The sequence below is a fragment of the Lissotriton vulgaris genome, chromosome 8 (assembly GCF_964263255.1).
Source record: "Lissotriton vulgaris chromosome 8, aLisVul1.2, whole genome shotgun sequence".
Classification (NCBI taxonomy): Eukaryota; Metazoa; Chordata; class Amphibia; order Caudata; family Salamandridae; genus Lissotriton; species Lissotriton vulgaris.
The window spans coordinates 1,177,939,533-1,177,966,283 of NC_141696.1; the positions used below are offsets into that span (position 1 = coordinate 1,177,939,533).

Here is a 26,751-nt window from a genome sequence, read left to right on the forward strand (position 1 = left end):
CGTGGAGGCGAACGTCTGCTTCGGGCGTAGTCCCGGGATAAAGTGAAAGTGTGGTTCAGTTCGCGCGTATTTATGTGACCACCGCTGCAGCTAATGAGGCTAATCCTGACGTAACTAGTGTTCATAGAACGCGAGGAGAGACTATGGTCTACTGGTAAAAGACAAATGGACACACGCTATCGCTACGAAAAGTGAAGCCAGTCCTGACTTAACTAGTATTGATAGAACTCGATGAAAGACTGTGGTCTACTAACATAAACAGATGTGCACGAGCTATCGCTGTTTAAACATACTATCAGTCTGAGCTGCTAGATATTACATTTTACTCCCTAATACGTATCCAAGGATTAAATAAACTAAATTAAGTGAAAATTATAAAGAAGGATTAAATACTGAGTATTTGTATCAGTGATTGTATAAGAGAGTAAGTATATGTTAGTATCTGTATGAATAAGTGAGGTTGTGTGTGTGTATAACTGTATAGGTGACTAAATAGAAGTGTGATTGATTCTTTGCATGACTGACTAGATGTGTGATAAGTCTGGATGAGTAGCGGTATGTGAGTTTTTGTATAGGTGTATGAGTGCCTATAATAGTGTTGTATTGATAAGTCACTGCATATATGAGTGACTGTATGGGTGAATGAGTGGATGTGTGTGTAGACCTATAAATCAGTGAGTGCATATGTAGTAACTGGTATTGGTGTCTCTATTGTTTCGAAAATGGTAGTCTGTATTTTAGAGTGGGTGTATCTAAGGTTTTATCAAGATAGAGGAGGTGCATCAGATTTTCACGTGGATGATGTCATCAGTGATGTAATTGGAGATGTCATCAGTGATGTCACTGACCATGTCATGTATTATGTAATATGTGACATCAGCAGTACATTGCGGGGGCGCGAGTTATAGTTAGCTCAACTAACCACAACAGCGGAATTTCTATGGTTTTGTATGAGTGAAATGTCCAACTAACTATAACGTCCTGAAACCTATGGTTTTTTCAGTGAATTTCAAAGGTTTTTTAAATGCTAATTTGTAACTATAACGTCCCTGAAATCTATGGTTTTTTCAGTGAATTTCAATGTTTTTTTAAATGCTAATTTCTAACTATGCCTACAAAGGAAGGACATGTGAAGAAAGAGGAGGAACAGCACAGAAAGAAGCAAGACAATTGCTTAAAGAGTCAACAGAAGTCCAGAAAGATGAATAAAAGTGCAGGAAGAAGCAAGAGATGTGCAGAAAGAACCAACAGAAGACCAGAAAGTCCTCCTGTACCCCCAAATTTTTACTGACGGGTACTGGTGGTAACAGACTCTGACTAACCAGGACCGGAGCCAGTGCTATGCTAAAAGACACTTCGAATACAGTGAAAACACCTACATACACTAGGGAACACTATGCGTTGGGGTATCCCTGTGATTAGCATGACCTCCTCTGTATTTGCCATGAGTTAGTGCCTGGGTCATTGCATGAGTACATGGGTACTGAGTGGATGATTAAAGTACTGCAAGGAGAGTGCATGGTGAATTTATAAGTGCTTGGGTTTTGGCGGACTGATTGCATAAGTACACTCATGTCACATCAGGCCCCAACCCCTCCATTCTCCACTGGGCAGACACGCCCCCTGGCGGGTTCTAAGTTGGGGGGTTAATTCCGCTGGAATCCTGAGGGTCCCTGGGGGCCAACTAGCCCACCAGGACCTCCAGTAAGCGCCACAGAGCTGCGTTGCAGATAGGTGGTCTGGGGCCATGCCCCTTTTTACACCTCTCTGCAACGCAACTCTGTGGCGCTTACTAGACATACCTGGTGGGCTAGTTGGCCCCCAGGGACCCTCAGGAATCAAGGGGACTTAATCCCCCAACTTAAAACGCACCACAGGGCGCATTTGCACGCTTGTCACATCAGGCCACGCCCCCTCCCACTGTGCAAACACACCCCCTGGTGCGTTGTAAATTGGGGGATTTAGGGCCAGATGTAGGTCGGTCGGTAACAGCCGAAAATCGGTATTTTCGGCCGTTACCGATCAGTAAAAGGGTAACCGGTATGTAAGGGGCATTATTTTACCGAATCGGTAAAATTACCGATTCGGTAATTTTACCGATTCAGTAAAATAAGAATTCGGTAATTTTACCGAATCTGATGCACCCAGATGTAGGTGGGACTCTTCAGAGTCCCAGGGGCCTTACCGAATCGGTATTTTACCATCAAATTAATTTGATGGTAAAATACCGATTCCGGTGTGCATGCACATGTGTGCATGCACACCTATGCCATGTGACAGGCAGATCTGCCCTTAGGGCATGTTTGCCTGCCACATGGCACCCAAGCCTGTTTTGGGGGTGCCAGAGGGTGTCAAAGTGACACCCCCTGCACCCTTGTGAAAATCGGTATTTACCGATTCGGTAAATACCGAATCGGTAATGCCCATTCATTCCTATGGGCTTCAAAGCCCATAGGAATGAATGGGCATTACCGATTCGGTATTTACCGAATCGGTAAATACCGAATTCTTCAGAATCGGTATTCCAGCACATCTGGAATACCTACATGTCCACCCCTTAGATTTACCGATTTTTAATTACCAAATCGGTAAAATTCGGTAATTAAAAATCGGTAAATCTATTTTACCTACATCGGGCCCTTAGTCACCTTGAGTCCTGAGGGTCCCTGGAGGCCAACAAGCCCACCAGGTACCTCCAGTACGCGCCACAGAACTGGGTTGCAGAGAGGTGTAAAAAGGGGGTGTGGCCTTGGACCACCTCACTGCAACGCAGCTCCCAGGCGCTTACTGGAGGTTCCTGGTGGGCTAGTTGGCCCCCAGGGACCCTGAGGATTTAAGGGGACTTAATGCTCCAACTTAAAGCGCACCACAGGGTGCGTTTGCACACTTGGCACATCAGGACACGCCTCCCTCCTTGCACCACTGTGCAAACGCACATATTACATCCCCATCCCCTGGTGGGCTAGTTTGCCCCCAGGGACCCTCAGGATTGAAGGGGACTTAATCCCCCAATTTACAATGTGCCGGGGGGTGAGTTTGCACACTTGCTATATCAAGCCCCGCCCCCTCCCTTCACCACTGTGCAAACGTGCCGGAGAGGTGTAAAAAAGGACGTGGCCTCTGAGCACCTCTCTGCAACTCAGCTCCCTGGCGCATACTGGAGGTACCTGGTGAGCTAGTTGGCCCCCAGGGACCCTCAGAATTGAAGGGGACTTAATCCCCCAATTTACAATGTGCCGGGGGTGCGCTTGCACACTTGCTATGTCAGGCCCCACCCCCTCCCTGCACCACTGTACTAACGTGCCGATATAAAGAAATTAAAAAAATCTTTTTGGGGCCCTGGAGGTCCTTCTGGGACCCCCTGAGCAGGCCTAGGGGGTCAGAGTGTGTTTTTACCCTGCCCCCTTCTCTTGTTGTATACCTTTGTTTCTCTGTTTTCTAGCGACTCGCTTCTACCGAGCCACAAGATGGCTGCCAACACTTCCTGGTTTGAAGTGTTGGCAGCCAATCACAGTGAAGCTCGTGCACAGGACTTAGGCTCCGCCCAGGTATCGAAACTTTTGTTTTTCTAATTTCTTGGCAAGTACTGAGCGCTTTTAGACCATTTAAAAAAAAGGGTGATTTCTGTTCCAAGCACTACCTTTGTGCCAAATTTGGAGTAATTCCGTTCAGTAGTTTCGGCTGTAGCCTTGCACACAGTTTCCTATGGGAAATTGATTTTTTGACTCTTATTTTTTGAATTTTTCAAAAACTACTGAACGGATTTACACCATTTTAAAAAAAGGTCGCTTTCTGAACAAAGCTCTACCTTTCTGCCAAATTTGGGGTAATTCTGTTCAGCAGTTCGGGCTGTAGCTTGTCGCAAAATTTCCTATGGAAATTAACATGGGGAAAACACGTTTTGGGACTCCATTTTTTCCTCAGGCCCCGCTTGATGAATCACCCCCAAACTTTCAGGATAGAAGCTGACCTAGATAGACTTTTTTGGGGGGAATTTCGCAAAGATTCGTCTAACGACGCCAAAGTTATTAGCAAATCAAAAAATGCTTTTCCTATAGAAACTAGGTTGTAACTATTACTACCTACTGGCGACCACCAGTAGAAAATATATTATATATATATATATATATATATATATATATATATATATATATATATATATCCATGTAAAGTCCCTTCAGCAGAAAAGACCAGAGGACAACAACGGGGATTCCAGGTAACCTTTAATTTGTCGCATTAGGGCATAATGCATTTCGGCGTTTTCGTTGCCTTCATCAGATGCCTAACCATGCCATAGGTCTGTCTTTTTCCTCTCGTGGCCATCACGGTAACTCCGAGTATATAGAGTCAAAGCAGGCTCCGCCTTGATGTTGTGCAGCTGTGGTTGTTACCTCCAGGACTCCATATCCCAGAATGCACTCATCAATTCACAGTTAGTGCGGAGGAAGCCGATGCTTCAGTGTGCCTTGATGTACCTGTTGCCAAGGGAGGAAGGGGACAAATTTGAGTCCAGACAGTCCCGTAAATAACTGACGTGAAAGGCCACCTCGGGTCCCCACCGCTGCAACCCAGGAGCAGTTTTGGACGGAGCCGTGACGCCGTGGTGCAGTGATCCAGCGTCTCTGTGCAATGTCAGACTGCATTCAGCAGCAGCCCCGTGTCCATAATGTTTCTCGCGGTGGACCCTTGCAAACTACCAATACCTTGGTGAATTTTGCCACGATGCCTTCACTGTTTGCGGGTCACTTAAGCAGCGGGTCCTCTGTTTGCACGCGCCAAGGCACAGCTCGTGTAAATTATCCATGTAAAGTCCCTTCAGCAGAAAAGACCAGAGGACAACAACGGGGATTCCAGGTAACCTTTAATTTGTCGCATTAGGGCATAATGCATTTCGGCGTTTTCGTATATATATATATAGAGAGAGAGAGAGAGAGAGAGAGAGAGAGAGAGAGAGAGAGAAACAAAGGTTAAAATAACATCTGTTTTTGTTTCTAAAATCTTCTATTCTTTTATAACCTAAAACCTCAGAAATTCACTGGAAAAACGAAGGTTAAAGTAACATTATAGTTAGGTGAGTATGTCACTGACAGCATTAACCTTTTGAACTAAAAAGAAACAGAAATTCAGCAGTTATAGTTAGTAGAGCTAATTATAACTTGTGCCCAACCATGCACTGTTTATATTCTCATATATTACATCACTCATGACATGTTCTATGACATCATTTATGACGTCACAGAGTTCTAGTTTTTTTAAATGTAAAGTAATATTTTATTACTATACGTAAAGACAACCCTGGTGGGAGGTTGGCTACAGGACACCTGACCCTTATTAGGCACAGCGGACCCCAACCCCCAGGTCCTTTTTTTAAAAGGGGAAAGATGCCAAGTGGCCACCATCTCTAAGCTTTATTAGGGCCAGGGGTCCCCTTGGCCCTAGCCGGCTCCCCGCAGGCTGCGGGAGCCAGAATTGCTCCTGCCTGGAAGAAGCAGCTATTTATGCTGCTCCCTCTGAGCGGAAGGAATCTGTTGATCTGTTTCCTTGTCCCCAGGGCTAAAGTTACCACTGGGTAATATAATTATGTACATATATATGATATATGTACATATACAACACATAATATAAATATTTATTTGCATGGCAGAGGTCATGATTTTCCACAAAAGTGGTGTGAACGTGCCTTAGAATCTGCCTGTCCCAAGATGGTGGTCTCTCCATAGGATGTTAACTGAAGTTCCCAATGTGAAGTAGACCCTCTTCCTGTAACGTCACTTCCTGTTGGAGCAATGTGTAAAACGGCTCTTCCAAAAGAAGGATGCATTAGTTCTCTTATTCGCTTTGACACTTACTTTTCTTTGTGTCTCTGAGTTTTTTCTCTTCACAGTTACTCTGCTCTTGTATTCTATTTCTGGGGTTTGCCAGGCTTTGTTCTCCCTTCAAATGTCAGGAGGAGTTGGTGCTTAGCTAATCTTTTCATTATTGATCTTCATTTTCAATTAAGACTTATAAGATTGCTAAGGATCTTTTCCCCTTATTGCAGCCCTCTTCAGGAGACAGTTGGTCCCTTCAACATATATAATTCTGTGAATTGTGGCACTGCAGTTATAGTGAGGAGTTGCCCAGACTTCGGACAATCCAGAAGTGGACTGTAACACTAAGGATCATCTCAGGACAATTGCGCTTTGAGAATCTGGTGTTTAAACAGACTGTGGTTGAACAGTCTACAGACAATACAGAGGTCGCTACAAGTGCTTTGTACTTTTCTAGGATCCTAAGAAGTTAAAGGAATTTTGGAAATCCCTTACTGCGCATTTTGCTTTTTGCCATGCTTGATTTAGTCAAGATCCTGCCAAAGTGTGCGTGATCCAATTGGATCTCTTACTTGATCGGCTTTCTGCTTGCAACTTAGTCTGATACTTGTTAACACTCTGGTGTGTTTTTTTGTGTTTAAAAGATTTTTCAATGTTCTAATTTGGGTATTCTGCTGAGGAACTATTTTATGATATTCATGAAGGTGGGGTGGATGCAGGGCTTAATTTGAGCCAATGGCTTCCGGTGCTTGGCATTGGCACTTAATTGTCAACACCTGCACTAATGGCAGCTGCCACATGGTGGCGCTGTTTGTCGCATTTAGAGATGAGCACAACTATGCTTGTTTATTAATTCAATGTACATTTAAAATGACTAATACCTGCCACCAAAGCCATTCCTATAGCTTTGGAGGCTGAAATAGTCCGAACAGTCAAACGTTTAGGAATCTGATGGTTAGTAGTGGTTTTGGTACTGTCATTGGTAGCGATGGCAGTGGCAATGGGTAGTGAAAGCTATCGTGGCCTCCTGGCGAGGGCCCTGGCACTCATTTATTTTACAATTTAGGCACTGGGTGGATGGCTTGGCATATGTGATTCATTTTGCCATTTGTCAGCTGAAAAAACTCAGATGGGTCTTTTTCAACATGGTTAAAGGAGAAAATTAAGCATGATTTAGTGTGTTCCCAATGTCCTACCTCGTTTGCTGAACTCATTGATTTGGTACTGCTAATTGAAAATACAATACAAGAGAGAAGTTAGAAAAGGAAGAAGCTCAGAGAAAAGTACTATAATCCTCCTAAGGTTTTATTGCCGGGTAAATCAGAGGTCTCAGTGAACCTGTTTATTCAAGACCACCCCGTGCAAATTGGAACTATGCGAGGTCCTTTGACTGAAAGTGAGAAAGGGTGCTGACATAATGCTGGTCTGCGTTTATATTGTGGTGAAGTTGGACATTTGATTCAATCCTACTCTAAACGGCATGACAAAACTGTGGCATGACACATTCTGTTCTAGAGAGGAAGTTGAGAGACCTAGATCCCATACATTAGATTGCCTATGAATAACACTAATAACCATTCATTTTTTGTCAGAAAGACTGTTAATACTTCTGCTTTGTTGTACAGTGCTACCTGTGGTATGTTTATCGACCAGGATTGGGCCTCAAAAAGTAATATTGCGAACATAGACAAGTATACTTCCAAATAAATTCCCTGTGGATGGCTCTCCATTAACTTCTGATTTGATTGATTGTTTGATTTGGTTTTTTATAAAGCACAAACAAATTCCCCGCAGGCGTCAAGGCGCTAATACGGTTAGTCGACTGAGGAGGGCAAGAGCATCATCCCTGAGTTAAAAGGGACATTGCAAGACCGGTCTTCAAAGGCCCTACAAAAAGGGCAATTATCTTCCAGGCAGGAGATGGCGTTAGGGAGAGTATTCAAAGCTTAGATGCAGCCACAGCAAAATCTCTCCCTCCCCATCTTGCCCTCCAAAACCAAGGGATAAACAACAGATTTTTCCATCTGAACTCAACTGTCTAGATGGTACATATCGTTGAAAGAGATGCTTAACTCCCTTAGGGCCTGTATTGTGAAGTGCCTTATGGACAATGAATAAGGCTTTGAAGGTAATTCGTTTAGAGGCAGGGAGCCAATGCAGTTTCCGAATAGCAGCAGAGGCTGAATGATGTTTAGGAACATACAGAATGGGTCTTGCTGTAGCATTCAGGACAAGCTTGTGGTCCGATTCGGGCAGAGTCTCTTCCATTGCAAGTTATAGTTGAAATTACAATTGTTTTACATGATTTCATCTCCTAATAATGATCTAATGTTTGGAATTTATTACCTGAGGAGGCATAATCACAATGTAAAACTCCCCCAAAAAATTGTTGCCAGTTTCCTTACAATCACTGTGCTATGCGGAACCCCGCAAAGTGACCAAAAAACTCTGCCGTGCAAACCTGGAGTTCCCCAAGCGGGAGAGTGCGTTAGGTTGTGCTGGTCACGCTAATTTTTATCACCAGGTGTTTGTCCCATGCTAGAAAATCAGCGCAAACTGCACGATGCGCAGTGCAAGATTGCACTGCTTTCAGTGGTGGCCAACGCCATGAAGAGGTGGGAGGGGGCGGGGCATCGTGGAGTGCAAATAATGTTTTTAAAAAAACGCCTACCTGAAGCTGTCAGCCGCATTGCTCATCGCACCTCGGTGTTCTGCTACTTCCTGGTCCCAGCAGACACTGGGACAGCAGCAGAGACTCCCTGTGCAATCCCCTGCCCTGCTCTCATGCTACGAGAGCAGCGCTGGGATTGGCCTGAGCAGGCTGCTTTGACGCTCAACTCAGGACAGGGAGTCTGTGCTGTTTCTCCAATCCGGCTGTCCAATACAGCACGGTTGGATAAAACTAAGTGTGCATTATGCGTTTGGCCGTCCTGAGACAGCTGGCCAAAGGCACATGTGCACTTATAAGTGCACAAGCCGGGCCTCATCCCCCCTTCCTGCCCCTCCCTGCACACGCTGGCGCAGAGCCGGCAAGTAAAATATAAAATGATTATAGTATATAGTTTTATTTTTCACCTGCTGGCTCTAAGTCAGTGGGGCGACGCGCCTCTGCCATTGCGGAGGAGCTGCCCTTTCTGCTGCTCGAGTAGCATCTTCCTCAACATGAACGTAAGGTTTCTCAACGTTTATGTCGTGGCCATCTGCGACCGCCTGCATTTAGAAATCTCGCCAGTAAGTGGTCTGGAGTAAGGTTTCCCTTGCTCGTGCTCGCCAACTTAACCTTGGCGAGCGATGAAAAAACTCAACTCCGCTCTGCGGAGTGGATTTTTTCTGAACTCCGCATTCTCTGCTGAGCGTGGGAAACTCTGCAAAATCACCGAACGGAGCGGAGTTTACCGCCCAGGCCTAGCTATTACGGGAATCAAAACAGATTGGTCTAAGCCTCCCTAAATTCCTAAGATCCTTCATACTTATTTAAAAAATATAAGTACTTAGAATCAGGCCCTGGGAAAACAGGGAATGTGAGAATGGTAAGGAAGCAACACTGGAGTGCTTGTTTGGATGAAGCCCCTTTCTCCACCTGTGAACAAAAGGTAGATGCATTCAGGGTTTGCCCATACAATGTACACAGAAAGTTAGCAATTCAAAAAGATACAATCATTAATGTGCACTCATCACCTGGAATTCTTGGGACAGCTTTAGCAGCAAGCTTAATCTGGAGACTTTAGGACAAAAATGCTTCTCTGTCTATCCTGACTCGGAAGGGAAACCTGGACGTCTTGGTCGGACCTCTGTTCCCCACACTAGGAACTTCTTCCATTTTGGAAAAGGCAGGAAACCAACTTTTAGTCATGATTCCCCAATCTTTAGCTTGTTGGGGCACCACAAGTGCCAAGATACCGTTTGGTTCCAGACCCTCCTATGGATCTGCAACTCCTCAGAGATCTGTTCTGTAGTAAGTCCTGACAACTTCCCCTTTAGAGGTAGTAATATTGCACAATACAATTTGAATCTGGCACGTTTGTTTCTTTTGGCTGGATTTATTCTCTGACTAAAAGGGTAACGAAGACTTTGAAGGTTTAATTTTTTTGTAGACAGAGTTTAACAAGGTTTTTTACCAAGCACTTAGCGCAATTACATAAGAACAGCATGTTTGTAATACGGTTCTTAAATCATCAACAATTTAAATTTGTGTTTAATCCCCTCACCCACCCATTCTCTTCCCCCTCTGAGTCAGTACAGGGTCATGCATATAGTGTCAACGTGTGGTTTGCCTGATTGCCATGAAAGAAGACTTTGAAGGTTTATCCACAACGGAAATTTCAAAACGAGTTGATAGTTCCATCTTCATTGCCTACTGAGACACCTTTGTTTTTTTCTACCCAAGGAAGATCCTGATATTTGATCTTGCATTAATTGTAGAGGCTTGAATCAGGTTACAATCAAGCAGCAGAGGCCCGAGGGGTAGGGGTTTGCTTGGCACGCCCCCACCTTTTGGACCACATAAAGAGTGTCTGTCATGATGAACAAAGGTCAGCCTGACAGACACTCTTTATTTTCAGGTCAGGCAACCAGGAGCTAGACATGTGCTAAATGGGCAGACGTCTGGCTGCCTGAGCTGAATGTTGCAGGGAAGAAGATGTCACAGCCCAGTGGGTGTGACCTCTTCAGCCTGCCAAAGTACCTCAAGTCACTCCCTCTCGTGACAAAGTGGACCGTCACTAATAGCCTCGGACCAGAGTGCATCGGTTTTAAGCCCTGAAGTGCCGAGAGTTGAGTTTCCATCACGGTTGTCTCGTCACACAGTGTGATGGGGTCAGCAGTCTTACTGACCCCATCCCTCTATGTGACGAGATAGGGATTGCTTCCTCCCCTCCCCGGCTGACCTTTGTCGACCAGTGAGGGGAGGCGACAGTTCAAACCCTTCTGGAACCACCAAGGCTTCCCTCCCTGAGATGCTTCAGAAGGTAAGTATTATATTTTGTAGTGTGCGGTGCATGCGTGCGTGTGTCTCTGTATGAATGTATGTGTATTTGTGAGTGCGTGCACTGAATGGATGTGTGTGTGCTTGAGAATAATGGGTGGATGTGTGCATGCTTCTGAAAGCATGGGGGTGTGAGTAAGTGTGCATTTAGGTAGGTGGTCAGTTTTTGATTCACTTGAAGGACCTTTTCCTGGGAAGTTACATCTTTAGTTCATGCCTCTTTGCTAGTTTACCATTTTTTTCAATGCCACCCTGATAAGCCTGGAGCTTCTAGAGGGGGGCATATCTTTACATCTGTACTGACCGGAGAGTTAAGAGTTTAAGTAGATCCTTTTCCTGTGGTGTCAGTCCTTGTTGGATCTGTGTATACAGAAGCTCGTTTAGGACAAGGGTGCATCGCAACACGTTAATTCCCTTATTATTTATTCGCAATATTTACTTTGACTTTCAATTTACCCCTTGATTTTTTTGCTATTTGTAGTCACTTTTGCTAGTGCATTCTACCTCTGGATTTTGCATGGCTCTTTTCTCCTTCCTGATGTTAGGAGGAGGTTGGTGCTAATCTTATCTATTAATTATTGCTCTTCATCTTCAATTAAGGCTAATAAGATTGCCAATGAGGTTTTTTATCCCTTTTTGGGGGTTTCCTCTTCATGAGACAGTGGACAACGTCCATGTATACAATTCCATAAAGGGTGATACTTGGCTACTGGACCCTATCTTGCAACAAGGGGACTCTTCAGACCTACCTACTAAGCGTTTTGTCCATGACACTTCCCTGTCCAATGGGGACAGCTTGCTCATTGGAAATAAGTTACCATCTGCTTTCAGGAGCTGGTAACTTTTCAATGGCTTGCAAATGCATTCACTTACCATTGACACATCTCATTGTGATTCACACTTAGGAGAGAAACCCCCTTTCATACCTCTCCTTTTAAGGAATTGGAATGAGTCACAAAACCTCTTTTGAGATTCAGATAGGTTTTTCCAAATAGCAGAAGGGGTATGGTACATAGGAAACTGCCCTTGTGTGGTCATAAACCCTATGATTTTGCAAATAGTGGGGTTTCAGCCTACAAAATGGCTTTCTGCATGAGATACTTAATTAAAAGAGCACAACCCAAATGCGTAATGAGTCAGGCCCCATAAAGACTGTACATGTTTGAAAGCAGGCACTGATACATAGCAGAGATGCTTTAACACATCCACTTTTGAGACCAAGGGCTTGATTTATGTGGCAATTGACATCTTATAATTTATGTAGGAAATGCTAAATCGGGATACAAATCCAATTGTTGACTCACCACTGGATTCAGCATTCCCTCCAGAAATTGAAGGGAGTGCCATAGAAACCCTACTATAAGTCGTAAGCCCCAAGCAAACATTTTGAGTTTTATCACTAAGGCCTTTGAGGCAATGGTTCAGTGCTTAACCCTATTAATAGCTGCTAGTAGTAATTTTACATGTGTGTTGATGACTTCACCTTTAAAGGATTGGGATTTATCAATTGTTAATCAAGTCCAATTCTTATCTATAAACAAAACAGGAGAAGAATCCATGTAACAGATATTTAAGACCTAGTTTACAGGTAAGGAACTCTACAGTACTGTATATGCTTGGGTGCACTTTTTCATCTGCTTCATGCAGTTCAAGCGCAGTGATGTTTCTGAAGCCAGTTAAGGCAAGGGATACGCATAAAAAAAGAAAAAAAATGTACCCCTTCGCAGCACCTCTCCTCTGTCGTCCCGCCGTCGTCTCTCCAGGCCGATATCCCAGGAACAGGAAGCACTCTCAGGCTCCAATGCAGCGTTGTGATTGGTCTACGAGCTGTGGTTTGGCGCTCAGCCAGGGAATGGGAGCCTGGGCATGTGGGTGGAGAACATGCAAAGTGCGCATGAATGTGGAGTGCAAACCTCTCCTCCCCTGCTCTGTCAGCAGAGTAGCCCGCCACATCTTCAAAGCTGTCGCAGCAGAGAAAAAATAAAATGATAATAACTATTCTCATTTTATTTTTCCTTTATTTCACTGCTGCAGAGCTCAAAGCTTCACAAGCACCTTTTATTTTATTTTACACCTATAGCCATCAATGCATGTAATTGCATTTTATAGACATCTACATGCTGATCCTAGACTTTATTTTCCTCATTTTTTAATCATGTTCAATACTCCACCCTTTATGCCTCCTCAACTACTTTAGAAAATACAAACTATGTTCTTTCACACACCCTATCTGTTTCTTACAAAACAACTAGCAACATATGCTGCTGTCAGCTCCCTACACCAAAATTACCTCTGTCTTCTTTTCCTTTCCCTTGCCTAACTCACCTAAACTTACTAAGCCTTACCATCCTCATGTGCTGCAGGCGCAGTAGCACCATGACCTCAAAAAACATTCAACACACATTACAGCTTTATTTTGCAATGAAGCAGGAGACCCAGAGACCATTACCTTACTTGCACTACAACCCATGACACACTGCCTACTCTGCTGCCCACTTTTTAAATAGTTTGTGGCTGCTGGCATTGTGGCCTACAAACTACGTCTACATGTCCTTCTGTAACAACAACTGCCCCACATCACTGCTCTTTTAAGGCCCCCCGGCACGCCTCTCCCTGTCCCTAGCCATCCCGGGAATACTTCCAATTCGTGCCACCAGGACACTGAGCCCTGAGGGTACCCATTGAACCCAGACTAGTGCTTCATTTTAAATTTTAAACAGGAGCCAAGAAGCCTGTTTCCTTCCTTGCACTAGGCGCTATCATGCACTGGCTGCCCCACTACGCACTTCCATACATTTTGTTTGTGGCTCCGTTAACTGTCATGTGTGATGTTTCATACCAGCCCTTTAGTAACACCATCACCACTGCCACCACCTATTATCTATCTTTGGTGCCCACCCACCCCCAACTCACCTCTCCTATTTTGTCTCCCTTCAGGAACTACATTTGACTAAACCATTGCTTAACAATATACCTCACAAAACCATTGAAGCCAGATTAATGCTTAATTTCACCCATCTACATATTCCTTTCCTGTTCCAAGCCTTTACCCCCACATTTACAGGGTCATGGCTTGCATTGGTACGGTAGGTGCAGTGGCGCCGGGCCAATAATCTCTCTCCTGTGTGCTTTTCATCATGACCCACACAAGTTGTGATTTTTAGCACCCTGGTACCCTGTCACCATTGGTTCAGTTATGCAAAATACCAATTACACTCCATCCTTAATGCCCTTCAGTCCATTCTGAAATACAAGCTGTGCCCTTGCACCTTGTGTCCTTTACTTACAAACCCACCTAGCAAGATAGGTTCTTGATGGCCCCACTCCCCCTCCCCAGCCCCCCATAAAAAGGGCTCTCCGTCTTCCTTTCCTGCCCCTACCCTACACAATAATGCTTACTGGGCCGTAACTTCATTACCGTACCCCTAAAATACCATCTTCCCTGATTCCTGCTTTGTTTGCCAGTTCCACCAGGTGCATAGCTGCACATTTCCCTACTTGAACCTCAGCCTATGGCACACTGAATATGCCAGTTCATGCCTAATTAAATAATATAGCGTGGCTGCTAGCTTTTTAAACTGAAAATTACTCGGACATTTACATCTAAAACAACAAGAACCCCATTTACTGCTCTTCTATGGTGCCTCACCAAGACTCTTGATCTCATGTCGCTGCCAATTGCACCTGCACTTCCACTGGAGTACTTTCCATTGGTTCAGCAGGTGCAGTGGCACCAGGTCACGGAAGGCTTCAGGGACCCATTGCGTTGACCCCAAATTAATGAATAGGTTTTTTTTTTAATTTAAACTAGACCCAAGTAGCCTATTTCCTTCCTTGCAATAGGGGGTATCACACACTGCTTACCCTGCTAAGAATACAATACATTTTGTACTTAGCTCTGTTGTTAACTACAAAATATCTCCTTTCGGCTATAACAACACCGCCACTACCACCTATCCGCCTTCTTCGCTGCATTCCTACCCAAAACACACCTCTTGTCTTTCTCTTCTTTCCAAGGCTTTTGCAACTATCCATTCTGGAGCATAGCCTACATTTGCGCAGCAAGTGCAGTGGCACTGCACCCCACACAGATCCATTAACCATACACTACGGCTTTCTTTCAGCTAGTTCATATTTATCTCCAATTCCTAGACTTTGTACCCTCATTTCCAAGAGCATAGCGTTCATTTGTGCAGCAGGTGCAGTGGTGCTGCTACAGAGTTCTCTCTTATGTGTACTTTTGCTCTTGAACCCCTCATGTTGTGCTTTTTTGATTTGTGTTACATGAAAACAACCATAACCACAATCATTGGCCTTCTGTAACCCCTCATCCCACCGATCTGTCTTTCCTTTTCCAAGTTTCACAACCTCTCTTCATGTTCTTTTAGCCCATTGGCTGCCATCGCTTTCAATTACATTTTAAAAAGATGCACGTGTTTGCTTGTGCTCTTTCAGTTTACTTTCATCATTTGCTGCATAATGTTCTATACCAATCTTGCTCCATCCTTCATGCCCTTCCAGTACTTTCAAAAATATAAACTTTGCTCTTTCATGCATCCTGCCCTTCTCATACAAGAACACCTACCCCCCAGCAAACCCCACTCACAACAAACATGCCTATCCCACTTCCTTTTCCTTCTCTAGCCTCCACAGCTACACTTACTTGTCCATGGCTACTTTGTGTGCGACAGGTGCGGTAGCACAGTGCCCCCAACAATGCATACAATCCATATTACTGCTTTCTTGCAAGTTTCAAACAAGAGCCCATTTACTTAGTTTCACAACAGCCCATAAAAACCTGGTTACACCACTACACACTTACATTGTCAACATCTGAACACAACACTCCTTCTCCTGCTCACCTGTCAACATCAATTTGTTCGCACACTTCCAGGAACGTACTTTCAATTCATGTAGCAGGGCTCTGAGGACTCAGGAAATCCTTAAACCCTGATTATCGCTTCATTTTAGATTGCGTACTTAAGCCAAAGATCCTACTTCCTTTGTTGCATTAGAGGCCATCAAACATTGCTTACCCCACAGCACAATACCATCAATTTTACACTTAGCTCCGTGGTTAACTACAAAATATGCAATAGCAAACCTGTACTGTTGTAACAACACCACCAACTAACACCCTTCTTCGCTAACCCATCACTCCCAACTCACCTCTCCATCTTTCTGCGTATCCCATGCAGCTGGACTTACTGAAGCATACCTTCCTTTTATGTTAGCTGGTGCAGTGGCACCATGCCACACAAACCCACTCAACCCAAATTACTGCTTTATTTCACCTATTTGGATAATCCTCTGTCTTCCCTATTCTTTGCCCCTGTATTTCCAAGGGTGTAGCGACCATTGGTGCAGCAGATGCAGTAGCTCCTCAACAGTTCTCTCTCTTCATATGCATTTGATCATCACCTGTGCATGCTGTGCTTATGTCCCGATTAATACTTGTCAACAACCACGAAACATAACTGGTGTCCTTTATAAGCATTTCCACCACTCCAGCACCCCTCCAGCCTCCATTTACACTTCCAAGCCTCCCACGCTCCCTTCATGTTCTTTAAACCCTTTCGCTAGAGATTTTGATTTTCGGCATCTATTCACATGCAACTCATTCCCCCATAACTCGGGATCCGAGGGGGCTAATAGCGAGGAAGATCGGCCTCAGTTGTCCTGTTTTCCTGTTCCCTCGTTAGAGGAATTTGGTATCCTGGCTAATAGCGTATCATCAGGATCACCGCTTGATCCAATGCCTCATGAGATCTGGTAGGCCTTTCAAGATGAGCTATTCCCTCCATTGCATTCCATCTGCTGCCAATCATTGACTACTGCGACAGTCCCAGACAGTTGGAAGATGGCAATTGTAACACCTTTGTTGAAAAAGGCTTCCCTGGACCCTCTCTATTCGGCTAATTATAGGCCGATTTCGCTATTACCATTCACGATAAAAATTCTTGAGAGATGGGTCACAAGAGCTTTATCCAACTTCCTGGAAACAAATCTCTGTCTGGATGCTGCTCAATTTGGCTTCAGGCCAGCTCATGGCACCGAGACGGCCTTGGTCACCGTGCTGGACGATCTACGAACGCGAGTCGACAGGGGCAAGTCTGCATTTTTGGTGCTACTTGACATGTCGGCCGCGTTCGACACGGTGGACCATGAGGTATTACTTGGCCGTCTCCGGAATGCGGGAGTGAGTGGCATGCCTTAGACTGGCTCACTTCTTATTTGGACAATAGACAACAAGCCGTGGCATTACCACCATTTCGATCAGCCACTCGGCAGGTGAAACAAGGAGTCCCCCAAGGGTCGGCGATTAGTCCGATCCTATTTAATATATATCTCCGTCCCTTGGTAGCACTGATAAAGTCATTCGGCATATCAGTCATCAATTATGCCGATGACACTCAGTTGATTTTTTCATTTGAGGGATCGGAGATAATTTCAAGGGATGCCTTTCACTGTTGTATGTCGGCAACAGCAGCATGGCTGCGAGCCAACGCGTTGCAATTCAACGGGTCAAAAACTGAGGTACTTTATTGCTCCTTGGACCGAACCCCTCGCACATTGCCGGGTGATTTTTGGCCAACGTCTATCCCGGGCTCAGTGGAGGCTGCAGAATCAGCTTGTAACTTGGGAGTCCTATTTGAACCCAATTTGCAGCTTGATGCTTCCGTAAATAGGACAGCAGCGACGTGTATGGGCCTGCTTCGTGCCCTTCGAAAAATCCTGCCACTTCTTCCTCGGGGATCCAGAGTAGAGGTAGTGCGTAGTTCCATCCTCAGTAGGCTAGACTACTGTAACGCACTACTTCTGGGTGCCCCGAAGAACTTGGTCCTTAAACTCCAAAGGATCCAGAACATGGCCGCAAAACTGGCCCTGTCTCGACCGCGATCCGCCTCCTCATCGGCAGCTCTGGCCGACCTTCATTGGCTTCCAGTCCAGCAGAGAATTGCATTCAAAGCTCTATGTCTTGTTTTTAGAGCCCTGCATGGACTGGGACCAATACCCCTTCAGAATCTTTTTTCCTGGTATCAGGCAGCCAGACCTTTGAGATCCTCTTCGGCGTTCCTGGTAAGGGTCCCCAGGATAAACAGAGTAAGGATGGGCGGACGTGCTTTTAGTTTCACGGCCGCCACGTTGTGGAATACTCTACCTCTGACACTGAGGAGTAGCCATGACCTGCCTACGTTTAAAAGGGACCTTAAGACCCACTTGTTCCCAAGAGTAATGTAGCCTACCTAACAGATGTATGGATCGGTCTCAGCGCCAGGATGCCCTTTGGGTGACAGTTGCGCTCAATAAGCAATAAATGCATACATACATACATAACTCCTGTACCCCTGAATCTGGGATCTTCGTATCACTTTGCTGAGTATCTCCCTAGCAGGACCCCTTTGGGGAGGGGCAACACCTACTCTTTTGCTGAGAACGTCATTGTCCTCTTGATATACTCCCACCTTGCCCCCTAATCCCTCCTCCCATTTCAGAACTTTTAGCCCCTGATGGTCTTATCAAAATGAAAAATTAACTGAGACAGAAGCTAGCAGAAGAGAAAACTAGAAACCTGAATTCCACATTCCATCTTCTGCACAAAAGTTGTGAGATGGTGGATATCACAAGTGAGGATCACACGAGGACACGCTCTCCTACTGCACATCTACTGCATCTCCAGGGAATCTTTGCCTGCCTGTCCTTCGATAAGTGCAAGTATATGTTATATTAAAATTATTTGTAGAGCGCACGTACACCGTTCGGTGTCTTAGTGCTAAATTTAGGAGTAGCCTGGGTCCTGGTAGGTTATTTATATGCCTAGATAAACAGCCAGATCTTAAGAAGTCTCCTGAATGTCAAAAAGTCTGTACAGGAACTGATGTCAAGGGGGAGGGCGTTCCAGAAGTGAGGGGCCAACACCGCAAATCTACCACCGCCTCGTCTCTTCAGTTTGTAGGTCGGTGTGATCAGGAGGTTCAGGTGGGCTGAGCGCAAATTGCGGGCAGGTCTGTATCGCTGGATAAGGTTGGAATCAAATTTCGGACAGGCGCCATGCAGAGATTTAAAAATTAGGCACCTGGTTTTGAAAGCACAACGTTGTGTTATGCGGAGCCAATGTAGCTTCCTCTTAAAGGGGGAAGCATGTTGCCATCTGGGCAGATTGAAAATCAGTCTGGCGGGCGGGTTTTGTACCAGTTGCAGTCTTTTGACTAGATACAACGGAAGACCGAAATAAAGTGAATTCGCATAGTCAATGAGAGAAGTGACCAAAGATAAGACAGCCTGAACCACTGCTACCCTAGTGAGGAGTCTGCATATTTTCTTTGTCTTATATGTATACTAGGACACAGATCTTAATCTTGATAGGGCAGGTAGTGCATATTGCCAGAACCCTACTGTGTGCACCACCAGCGTTCATCAGAAGGTAAAGAACAATAATGTGCTTTCAAACTGCACTATTTGCACACCACGGGCCCGATTCACAGAATTAACTTACTACTTTTGGTATTTACAGAATGAACTTACTCATTTCGGTATTCACAGAAGTTAGGACTACTAACTTTAGGACTCCTAAATGCCTTCTGTGAATACCGAAATTCTTAAAATTAGGATTTTTCTCAATTTAGTAGTAGTAAAGTTAGGACTCCTAACTTTAGGATGCCCAAATGCCTTCTGTGAATACCGAAATTCTTAAAATTAGGATTTTTCTCAATTTAGTAGTAGTAAAGTTAGGACTACTAACTTTAGGATGCCTAAATGCCTTCTGTGAATACCGAAAGTCTTAAAATTACGATTTTTCTCAATTTAGTAGTAGTAAAGTTAGGATTCCTAACTTTACTACTACTAAATTGAGCAAAATCCTAACTTTAAGACTTTCGGTATTCACAGAAGGCATTTAGTAGTCCTAAAGTTAGTAGTCCTAACTTTACTACTACTAAATTGAGAAAAATCCTAATTTTAAGACTTTCGGTATTCACAGAAGGCATTTAGGAGTCCTAAAGTTAGTAGTCCTAACTTTACTACTTCTAAATTGAGAAAAATCGCAATTTTAGGACTTTCGGTATTCACAGAAGGCATTTAGGAGTCCTAAAGTTAGGAGTCCTAACTTTACTACTACTAAATTGAGAAAAATCCTAATTTTAAGACTTTCGGTATTCACAGAAGGCATTTAGGAGTCCTAAAGTTAGTAGTCCTAACTTCTGTGAATACCGAAATGAGTAAGTTCATTCTGTGAATACCAAAAGTAGTAAGTGCATTCTGTGAATGCCAAAAGTAGTAAGTTCATTCTGTGAATCGGGCACCACATGTTCACAAACACAATCTACACACTGCATACACACAAGTCAACTGTTTCATACTCATTTACATTTCTCTTGAACAATCTATAACTGACTCATCAAGCAGTTATTACATCTTAAGCTCATCAACACCCTTTTCAAGCCTTCATTTTGGGATAAAACTTATATAAGCATCAAACACTACTTCATCGATTGTAACACCATTGGTTTTTAGTGATTCATCATAGCAGCATTTCAAAACCATTTCCATTAAATATACCAATCACATTTGACTCAATATCCAGCACCAATTGTGGTAGCATCGCTGCAGTACATCTTCAAGATGTAAGAGGTCAGTACACTATGCTAATAAAATGGATAATACACTTATGTATAATTGTGCAACCACAGTCCCCCTTTCAAACTGGTTGCCACCAGAACCACCATATTTGCTTTACGAACATCTCTAAATCCAACTCTCTACAGCACATAAAATAATTAGAAAAAGAGCAAATTAGGGGCAGCAGTTGTAATCAATGTGTGAGATCACTTTATGGTCAAATAGCTCTTAGGCTGACAAGGAACATCATGGTAATGTTTTCGTCTCTGCTTTCTTCCTGACATAAGTAGGGTGGCAAAAGCAAGCAGGAATGTAAAGCATAGGGATTTGCAAATACTAGTGAAAGAATTTTTGTTTGTCTTGCTGGGTTTCCCGAACTATTGAACCTCCTTTAAAAAAAACCCTATATATTTTCTCTTTCTATAGGAAGTGGAGTTGTTTAATCAGACCTTGACATTTGATCATGGCCAAAAATTTCAGGAAACAAACTGGGGGAAAGTGTGTGAAGATCTGAAAGACAAAGCTTTAATGGAAGTTGGTTGCCATGACACAGGTAGTTGCGTACCAGAAATGCACTTATTTATAATAACCCGGCTTTGTTCATTCCTACTGTCAGACTGTGTAAACCAATGTTAAGATGATATGGCACCAAATGGAACCTGGATCCGCCAGTATCACATTAAGGATTAAATATAATTTAACTAATCAGCATGCACACAAGTACTCTTGAATCATTCCAATTAAAGTTAATGTAACTGTGTCATGGAGGTGGTTGGATATATGTTACATGTATTAAGCTTATTAAAATTCAGACAGTTACACACATACCTTTTCCACCGATTGATGGCAATATTCCTTGTGTAATCCCATTTCATAGCATACATTCCCTTCTTTTGATGTGTAAATGATCTTTTTGGCCAAAGTCCATAGGAAGCACCATCCACAAGTACTCGTTATTATGGAGCAATTTCCTCTGCAATCCCCAATTACCCTTTCCCAACGCCTAGAGGAAAATGTGTGAAGGAAGCCTACATGCACACTTACTCCTTCTGAAAACTGTGCTTCTATTCTTTTTCAGCTACACATCAAGATATTTGTCCTGTTAAAGGCGTATCCTCAGGGGTGTGCCGATGCTCAGAGGGGTCCACCTCTCAACAGCCCCAAGTCTGGATTATTGTAATAGCGCAACCTTTTGAGATGGTTAAGCGGGGGAAGGAAAGGTTGGGATCTGCAGGGAGGGAGATCTGTGAATGGAGGGAGAGAGACTTGTAATATACTCTTATTTATAACAGTAACTATCAAAACCAGCAAGTGAGGTTAGAGACACAAAATAACTACATGTAAAAGAAAATAATCAACCCAGTAACAGGGGAGATGAGAGGGTGTATTCAAGTTTCCAACACAGATGCTGAAAAAGGGTGGGAAATCGAGATTATAAACATACACCTCCTTCTGTGAATAAGGCATGTATACTCAAGAGATAATATGAAACACTTTAACCAACATACCTACCCTCATTAACAGGTCGGGATGAACCACAAAGGGTGGGAGCATCAGGCTTCCAGTCACCCACTACTGATCCCCTTGTTAAATGAACAAAAGAATTGCCACTGCTTAATAAATCCGTTCTTAGTATAGCTCCATGAGAAACAAAACAGTAGAGTACCATGAACAGATCAGGATGAATAGGCTTCGAGGCTGTAACTTCCAACACATCCAATAATGAGCCTCTTTTTAAATATCCACTTAAGACAGAATTCCTAGAATCAAGTAGATGAAAGAGAGATGACCCCACTAGTTCCAGGGAACATGGTGCTCGAGACAATTTAAGCCTAAAGGGAACTCCCTGGAAACAGACTGTATAGATTCTCACATCACTCACTCATTCTTTCATACCGAGCTCTTATTAAGCCAACTTCTATTCCCAATATATTTTCAGACTAAAATGTAGCGCTTACAATGTTTTTATTTATATAAAACGTTCTTTATCTTGACATTTAAAATTTCGGAAATATTCCCGAAAGACTACACATAAAAAAAAAAAATCTAATTAAAAAGTTTTGGGATACAGTTTAAACATTTCATTTCATATCATTAAAAAATATACTGCATATACATTTCAAAAAAGAATGTCATAAAATCATAAACCACCATAGTTACCCCTTCTCACTAAGCAAATCTAATGCTCTTCTTAAACATTAATTTGATCCAATAGCCCTATATGTTTTGTATGGGACACTCAATACAGGAATTCCCATGTATCTACAGGTTCCCAGGCTTTTTTTGGATTCCTTGTTTAGCATAGGCGTCAACGCGTTTCGGTGGTTTAAACCATTAGATCTGGGGCCACCTTCTTCAGGACACTGTTTCTTGTGGGGTTACTTCTTTGAATTGATTTGATTATTTCTTTAAAAGATCTAACGATGTCTTATGTATAAACTTTGTTTATTGCGCTGCAGAGTCAGTACATCATACCAAAATGCTTCATAGGCTGGCTCGGCATCAACATTCAGCCCGGCCAGCGTCAATACAGCTTTTAGGAAACAGTTCAAACAGGGGAAAGGCGGTATGGGGAGCTTGGACATATGCGCGGCTAGGACCCCATCCCGGTGCCCCAGTGCAATTAGAGTGCCTTCGAGGCCCAATAACTGAGGTGTAGAGTAAAAGGGTATCTCTGTCATATGACGGTTCTCGCAGTGGAGTCCATGTCCCAATAAGCTGAATAGTGTCCAAATAGGGTAAAAAGAACCAAAACACAACAAAACCTCCCCGTTCCCGCCGCCCCCCGACCTACCCACCCCCCACCCATGTTCCAGGTCCATGTTCCTAGCTCGTCGTGATGTTCTCTCAGGCCTCCGTGTTCGTGTCATCCGGTTGGGCCAGACGCAACAAGCGTAGATATCTAGGGCAGGTCATTTCCCTGAATTCGGAGGCTAGAGTGTCAGGAAGGGCCGCCAGAGTTCTGGGTATTTGTCGCCCTCCCCCTTAGCAATCAAGGACAGTTTCTCCATCCCCAGGACGTACCAGAGACGATGCAACCAACCCTGAAATGTGGGGATATGTGTGGTGCGCCAGTAAGTGAGGATATTCTGCGTCGCCGAACCTAGGGCTATGGCTATTAGTCCTCCTCTGTGGGAACGCAGGGGATATGTGATGGGATTGGGGGAGCCCAGCAACACATAGGCTGGGAACCGCGGGATGGTGGTGTCCAAGTGTAAATCTACTTCATCCAGCACCTGAGTCCAGTAACCCCGCAGCTGTGAGCAACTCCACAGTAAGTGTACCAGTGTACCCTTCTCCCCGCAGCCCCGCCAGCAGAGCGCATCCTTAGTGCGGTCTATCTCGTGTAGTTTTTCAGGGGTATAATACCAATATGTGGCCAGTTTAGTGAGAGTGTCCGTCAGCCCCATGTGGCGCGCGGAATGACGGGCCCTATAGCAGATACCTTCCCAATCTTTATTACTCAGCGTGCGTTCTAAATCCCTCTCCCATCTTTTTCGTCCTGCATTATGGATATGTGCGTATTTGCCCAAAAGCATGCGGTAAAGGTCTGAAATGAGGCCGCGGTCAGTCTTTCGGGAGAGCAGCCAGTATTCGTATTCACTAAGTCTGCGGTCCGCCCCCGCTCTAGTGGTGGGTTGGAGCGCCCAGTGTCTCACCTGAAAATAGCGAAGACGTTCGTCCTCTGGCAGACCAAATTCCCGGTGGAGGGCATCAAAGGGGATAGCTCCCCCCTCGGCATAGATGTGGTGCAATACTTTGCAGCCCGCGGGGCCCCACTTCGCAAAAGCCTTCGTATCCATGCCGGGGTCAAAGTCCGGATTGGACACCAAGGGGGTCAATGGGGATGGAAAGGACGTTAGGTCATGTGTTACGTTCACCTGGTCCCATACCTCCAGAGGCGTCCTTGTAATGAAGGAGGCATAGAGATTCGGGGGTCGATGGCACCGCCGTAAGAAGGGCACTTCCTGTAGTGTGCGACCCGCCACTGCCTGATCTTGGAAGAGCCAGTGCTTCTCTGACTCCCATTTGCTCCATTCCACTAGCGTCCGCAACTGCGCTGCTCGGAAGTATAGGAGCAGATCCGGGAGGCCCAACCCCCCCTGTTCAGGAGGCAGCATCGCCAAGCGCAGCTTCATGCGCGGGCGTCGCCCATTCCAGATGAAGTTGGCTAAATCCGCCTGCGTCTGGGGAATCCACCCCTCTGGCGGCCGCATGGGGATAGCCCTGAATAGATACAGCACTTGCGGCAAGATTGTCATCTTAATAGCTGCCACTTTGCCTAACCAGGACAGGGGGAGGTGCCTCCACCTACCCAGCTCCGATCTAATCGTAGTTCTCAATTTCGCGTAGTTCCTGCGGACCGTACCCTGTAAGGTCGGCGCCAGTTGTATGCCCAAGTTCTGTACTGCTTCCGACGCCCATGGGAAGGGGAAAAGGCCCTCTAGGGATGTCCTCGTGGACTCCTCTAGAGAGAGGTCAAGCGCTACGGATTTGCTGAGGTTAACTTTAAAACCAGCCACCCCCGCAAAAGTGTCAAGTACCGCTACACAGGCAGGGAGGGATTCTCGAGGGGCGGAAAGGGAGAGCAGGACATCATCCGCGTACAGGCTGATGGTGTGTGTGAAGGCACCCATCTTAATGCCGCGAATCTCCGGAGTAAGGCGAATCACCTGTGCCAAGGGTCCCATATATAGGGCGAATAGTAACGGGGAGAGAGGGCAGCCCTGCCTCGTGCCCCGTTCTATAGGGAAGCGGGGCGACGAGAACCCATTGACCCGCACCGTCGCCGAGGGTCTAGAGTAGCAATTGAGCACCCAGGCCCGAAAGCGGTCGCCCAATCCAGCCCGCATCAGCACTTGTTCTAAATACGGCCAATGGACGCGGTCGAAGGCCTTTTCTGCATCGATGGACAGCAGCATGTACTCCCCCTCCGTGCGCGTGGATTTTTCTATAAGGTGTAGTGTCCGTTTGGTGTTATCGATAGTTTGGCGTTCCGAGATGAACCCTGTCTGGTCCGGGTCAATCAGTCTCGGCATCAGTGGGCCGAGCCTCGAAGCCAGGATACTGGTATAGAGCTTCAAGTCGATATTGAGAAGCGAGATGGGCCTATATGCCGCACAGCTAGTTTTGTCCTTGCCTGGTTTAGGGATCACGGAAATGGTGGCATCTAGCAGATCCTCCGTGATAGCTCCAGGGTCAGAGAGATGATTGAATAGAGTGGTAAGGAGCGGCACCAGTTGAATGCAGAATTTCTTATAAAAGAGGGCCGTGAAACTATCCGGCCCCGGGGCTTTCCCCAGCCGGAGCCGGGAGATGGCCGAGATCACCTCCTCGGGCCGTATGTCGCTATCTAAGGATCCCGCCTGCTCTGTGGTAAGCGCCGGCAGTTGGGCAGAGTCCAGAAAAGGGCCACTTGCTTCCAAGTCCAGTGTTTCCCCCGAGTACAATGAGGTGTAGTATGCGCCGAATGCGGCAGCGATGTCGCTATCTTCCGTAGCCAGGCCACCCCCAGCCGTTGCGATTTCCTGCACTGTTTGGTGCTGACGTTTCTCCCTAAGAGCCCGGCCCAAAAGGCGTCCGCACCTATCCCCCCCGGTGTAGTACATATGGCGTACCCTCAGTGCTGCAAATTCCGCCCTGTCCTGATCTAGCGCACTTAGCTGTTTCCTGGCCAGAGTCAACTGCCGCCAGATCCTCATCGCACACGTCCTCTGGTGCACCCCCTCCAACTCCCTGACTTTCTGCGTTAGTTCCTCCCTCTTCTCTGCTCGCGCTTTGTTCTCTGCTGCGGCTAAGGCTATGAATTCCCCCCTGAGAACTGCTTTCAAGGCCGCCCAGTGTGTAGTCGGGGAGGTGTCTGCTGTGTAGTTATGGAGAAGGTGCAGCAGCGTGTCCCGCAGACGCCTGCATCGGGGCGGCCGCCGCACCGGCGGGACGAGGAGAGTGGCCAACAGTGGGGCGTGGTCAGAAAGGGATGCAACCCCTATCTCCACCGCTGAGGTGAGGGCATGCAAGGAAGTAGAGGCCAAGAAGTAGTCTAGTCTGGCGTAAGTGCGGTGCGCATTCGAAAAGTAGGAGTAGGCCCTGATGTCCGGATGGAAACTCCGCCAAAGATCCACCATGCCTAGATCCTTCAGACGTGCCAGCCCACCCATCGACAAGGACCCAGCCTGTGTGGAGCGCTGTGCAGATCTATCTAGGGCATTGTCGAACACTACATTAAGATCCCCTCCCAGCAGTATGTGTCTATCAGCCGAGGCCGCCAGCAGGTTAAGCGCCTCATGAAAGAAGCTCTCCTGTCCCTCATTGGGGGCATAGGCCGAACAGACCGTGAAG

The 26,751-nt window shown here is 45.4% G+C and overlaps 1 protein-coding gene across 1 annotated transcript in view; it reads left to right on the forward strand.

Moving 5' to 3' along the window:
- Positions 1–26,751, forward strand: part of LOC147698454 (serine/threonine-protein kinase Nek5-like) — a 235,630-nt gene that overhangs the window by 142,469 nt on the left and 66,410 nt on the right. The window contains exon 9 of the mRNA XM_086936243.1: positions 20,839–20,965. Coding sequence (XP_086792369.1) covers positions 20,839–20,965 — 127 coding nt within the window. The remainder of the gene's footprint in view (positions 1–20,838; positions 20,966–26,751) is intronic.